At 42.5% G+C, this 2892-nt stretch overlaps 1 protein-coding gene across 1 annotated transcript; it reads left to right on the forward strand.

The window, feature by feature from the left end:
• Positions 1-1351: 1351 nt before the first annotated feature.
• LOC106518839 (E3 ubiquitin-protein ligase TRIM39) lies at positions 1352-2046 on the forward strand (the record flags this gene model as incomplete). The annotated part of the gene is given in 1 exon segment (XM_014010259.1): positions 1352-2046. A coding segment is annotated over 1 exon segment (690 nt), but the record flags the coding sequence as incomplete, so codon positions are not given.
• Between the last annotated feature and the right edge of the window lie 846 nt (positions 2047-2892).

Below are 2892 nucleotides of genomic sequence, written 5' to 3' on the forward strand. Positions count from 1 at the left end.
TGTACATGAAACTTTTAGAAAATGTTTATTACACAACCGAGAACAACAAATTAAAGTTTAAAACATATCAGAGCACAAGCTGGGTAGCGGCTTCAATTGAATTATCATGCTACAGAAAAAACACTCTGCGGTTTTCTCAGATGTTTGTTTACTCTCTTTCCTGGATAACAGAAGAGGGGATTGGGGTGCAGAGTGGGCTCACCCCTGTTGCAGGGCTCCTTTGTAAAGTATGAAAAAATAAATAAAACCCACGTCGTTTTAATGAAACTTTCAGGGAGCGACCGCTGACAGAAAACTGATCCTAATTGCACGGCTGGTTAGTTGGAGTTTGGTTTTCTAAGATCTAATATATTCCCCTCTCCTGTTGTCAAATAAATCACACTAAAAACAAAAGAAAGTTTCAGGAAATGTTTAACGCACCACAGAGATCAGCTGATTAAAGTTTGAAACATGTCTGTTAGCAACTGTTAGCAATGTCTTTGTCGACCACCAGCTACAGCCTGGATCTCCATGGAGCAGAGCAAGAGCCTCCTCCTGGTCAAAGCTGGACAGGGAGCCAGGCTGACCACTTGGGCTCTGCTTTCCGGGGGAGGAGCCAAACCCACTGTGCCTAAATGCATATTATCAGGCACACAAATAATTGATAAGTGTCTTCCAACTTACTAGGAGGTAGAGAAGGGACAATCTGCAGACAGTATAGGGCTGATAACCTCTAATAACGGCCATTAAATGGACTGACAACATTCAAAGTAGTTGATTTCAGCAGAAAGTGTGGAGTCTGAGTCAACAAATCATTTGAATGGATTAATCAAAGTGAAGAAGATCAGACTCTGAGTCAGACCACTCTGTTACTCTGTTAGAGGAGCACTTCAGCCATACCGTCCATTCTCAGCTCAGCTCCCATATGGACCTGACTCTGGACCAGAGACAAAACTAAAGGAACTTTAAATAAAATGTTTGTTTTTGGAATAAACTGGGATTATTTCTGCAACAACACACCTGCCTGTCTTTCAGCTTTCATCAGCAGACAATAATCTAAGTGACTAAAACATTTACTGTCATTTAAAAAGATCAAAACTATAAACTCCAGTTGAATCTTCAGAAAGCTATAATTCTGCTTCAAACTGTTCCTCCTTCTAAAATGAAAAGGGTAAAAAGCTGTTCTGTCTCTTTGAGTTCAGCTGCAACAGTTTATTTCCTGGTTCCTCCCCTTTAACAGATCTGACAGCTCAAACTGACACCAGGAAGTAAAAGTGAAGCAAAACTGGGCTCGGCTTCTTGTGGAACGCATTTAGTTGTTTTGTTTCCAGTTCTTTAGAGGTGAAACTAGCAGCAAGAAACCAAATGGATTCAAAAATGTTCTCCTGTTCCATCTGTTGGCATTCCTTGAAGGATCCAGTGACTATTCCCTGTGGACACAACTACTGTATGAGCTGTATTAAAGAGTTCTGGGATGGAGAGGATCAGAGGAGAATCTACAGCTGCCCTCTGTGCAGGAAGGACTTTGAACCGAGGCCTGTTCTGGTAAAAAACAGGTTGTTAGCAGAGTTGCTGGAGGATCTGAAGGAGCTGACCGAGCCGGAGGCCAGTCGACGACAAATCCAGCAGAGAATCCAGGTGCGACAGCAAGATGTGAAGCTGCTCGAACAGGACATGGAGGCCATCTTCTTGCAGCTGATCTATCTCCTCCAGAAAAGCTCTGATGTGATACAGCAGCTCAGATCCCAGCAGGAAACTGAAGTGAGTCGAGTCAAAGAGCTTCAGGAGAAGCTGGAGCAGGAGCTGACTGAGCTGAATAGGAAAGACGACCAGCTGGAGCAGCTCTCACACACAGAGGATCACAAGCAGTTTCTCCACAACTACCCCTCAGTGTCAGCACTCAGTGAGTCTCCACACTCATCCAGCATCAAGACTCGTCYTCTCACATACTTTGAGGACGTGACAGCAGCTGTGGAGGAGCTCAGAGACAAACTACAGGATGACCTGAGGGACACCTGGACAAACATCTCACTGAGAGTCTCTCAAGTCCACGTTCTGCTGTCACAACCAGAACCAGAACCAAAGAGCAGAGATGGATTCTTAAAATATTCACAAGAAATCACTCTGGATCCAAACACAGCAAACAGACGCSTGTTATTATCTGATGGAAACAGAAAAGCTACATTGATAGAACAACAACAGTCTTATCCTGATCATCCAGACAGATTCACTGATTATAATCTTCAGGTTCTGAGCAGAGAGAGTCTGAGCGGACGTTGTTACTGGGAGGTGGAGTGGAGCGGGGTAGCTGTTAATGTTGCAGTTTCATACAAGAATATCAGCAGAGCAGGAAGATCATATGATTGTTTCTTTGGATGCAACAACAAATCCTGGGTCTTCCGATGTGACTCAAAGAGTTACTGCTATATATTTAAACACAATAAGTCCATAACTCAAGTCTCAGGTCCTGTTTCCTCCAGAATCGGAGTGTACCTGGACCACACAGCAGGTGTTCTGTCTTTCTACAGCGTCTCTGAAACCATGACCCTCCTCCACAGAGTCCAGACCACCTTCACTCAGCCCCTCCACGCTGGAGTTGGGGGTTTTTATGATTCTTCAGCTGAGTTCATGAAACTGAAATAGTCCAAATCTACTTGAAGTCCTGTTGGTCAGAATCTGTTCTGTTTTACAGTTTTTGTTCTCTTATTGTTGGATAATCTGTCTGCTGCACAGAGATTATACAAAACAAACATGGATTAAAAAAGACAAACTGTTAAACAGTCCAAACTGATTGTTGCAGTAAAAGGAAATATAAAAGTCACAGGTTTTTTTATTGGGTTTTCTGATTTATTTTTTAAAATAATGAAATTTAAAAATGTCATTTATTTCTTTTAATATATTTTCGGTTGTTCA

Source organism: Austrofundulus limnaeus, unplaced genomic scaffold (assembly GCF_001266775.1).
Source record: "Austrofundulus limnaeus strain Quisiro unplaced genomic scaffold, Austrofundulus_limnaeus-1.0 Scaffold67, whole genome shotgun sequence".
NCBI lineage: Eukaryota > Metazoa > Chordata > Actinopteri > Cyprinodontiformes > Rivulidae > Austrofundulus > Austrofundulus limnaeus.